This window comes from Calidris pugnax, unplaced genomic scaffold, assembly GCF_001431845.1.
Source record: "Calidris pugnax isolate Ruff unplaced genomic scaffold, ASM143184v1 scaffold317, whole genome shotgun sequence".
Classification (NCBI taxonomy): Eukaryota; Metazoa; Chordata; class Aves; order Charadriiformes; family Scolopacidae; genus Calidris; species Calidris pugnax.
Genome location: NW_015091111.1, coordinates 349,290 through 350,708, shown reverse-complemented (window position 1 = coordinate 350,708; position 1,419 = coordinate 349,290). Strand labels below are relative to the sequence as shown.

The 1,419-nt window shown below is 34.6% G+C and overlaps 1 protein-coding gene across 1 annotated transcript in view; it reads right to left on the bottom strand.

The window, feature by feature from the left end:
* The window catches only part of KLF4 (Kruppel-like factor 4 (gut)), a 6,037-nt gene extending 4,624 nt beyond the window's left edge, over nucleotides 1–1,413 (bottom strand). Inside the window, exons 1-2 of the mRNA XM_014958091.1 lie at nucleotides 1,359–1,413; nucleotides 77–362 (exon numbers count right to left, since the gene is read on the bottom strand). Of these exons, the coding sequence (XP_014813577.1) occupies nucleotides 77–362; nucleotides 1,359–1,413 (341 nt within the window). The remainder of the gene's footprint in view (nucleotides 1–76; nucleotides 363–1,358) is intronic.
* Nucleotides 1,414–1,419: the final 6 nt, after the last annotated feature.

The following is a 1,419-nucleotide window of genomic DNA, read 5'->3' as shown; positions in this document are numbered from 1 at the left end:
GGCGCTGACGGCAGCGCGCGGGATGCGGGGCCGGGGGAAGGAGGGGGGGGCTCGGGAGGAGGGGGGGTGTCCGCGCAGCGTGTGCGTGTGCGTGTGCGTGTGCGTGTCCGTGTGCGTGAGGTCGGGGATGCCCGGGCGCCGCGGGGTCTGGCGCACCGTCGGCGCGGCGCGGGCGGGAAACTGCGGCTGAACCGTGACGAAAGGAGGGGAGTAGCGGGTGGTCCGAGGGTCGGGCGGGACCTCGGAGGGTCCCACGCACGCACCCCGCCTCGCCCCGGGGGCAGGGGCACCTCCCGCCGGAGAGGGGGTCGCTGGGAGCCCCGTCCGGGGACGGGGCGCCACGCACAGCCCCACCGGGCAACCTGTGCCGGGGTCCCGCCGCCCTCACGGCAAAGAGCTGCTTCCCCGTGGCCGGTGTCTTCCTAACAGCCGATACCTCACCTAAGATTAAATTAAATTAAGTAGCCCGAAAGCCCGACTGTGCCTTTTCCTTATCTTTTATTTCCTATTTATTTTCTTCTTCCTCTATTCTGTTTTTTTTTTGTTGTTGTTTAAATTTTTCTTTTTTTTTTTTTTTGTTTTTTAAATTTTTTTTTTTTTTTTTTTTTCTTTTTTTTTTTTTTTTTTTTTGTTTAAATTTTTCTTTTTTTTTTTTTTTTTTTTTGTTTAAATTTTTCTTTTTTTTTTTTTTTTTTTTTGTTTAAATTTTTCTTTTTTTTTTTTTTTTTTTTTGTTTAAATTTTTCTTTTTTTTTTTTTTTTTTTTTGTTTAAATTTTTCTTTTTTTTTTTTTTTTTTTTTGTTTAAATTTTTCTTTTTTTTTTTTTTTTTTTTTGTTTAAATTTTTCTTTTTTTTTTTTTTTTTTTTTGTTTAAATTTTTCTTTTTTTTTTTTTTTTTTTTTGTTTAAATTTTTCTTTTTTTTTTTTTTTTTTTTTGTTTAAATTTTTCTTTTTTTTTTTTTTTTTTTTTGTTTAAATTTTTCTTTTTTTTTTTTTTTTTTTTTGTTTAAATTTTTCTTTTTTTTTTTTTTTTTTTTTGTTTAAATTTTTCTTTTTTTTTTTTTTTTTTTTTGTTTAAATTTTTCTTTTTTTTTTTTTTTTTTTTTGTTTAAATTTTTCTTTTTTTTTTTTTTTTTTTTTGTTTAAATTTTTCTTTTTTTTTTTTTTTTTTTTTGTTTAAATTTTTCTTTTTTTTTTTTTGTTCTTCTTTTTCCTTTTCGTTTTTTTTTTCTTTTCTCTTTGCTCTTTTTTCTTCTTTTTTCTTTTTCCTTTTTTTATTTTTTCTTTTTGCTTTTTTTTTTTCTTTTTTTTTATTATTTCGTTTTTCTGACGCGCGGCTCGACGGCGGGGCCCTTTACGCGCTTCGCTTCGTTGCCGGTAACGGGCTAGTTTTTGGCTGAGGGGCTTTTCCATCGCGCG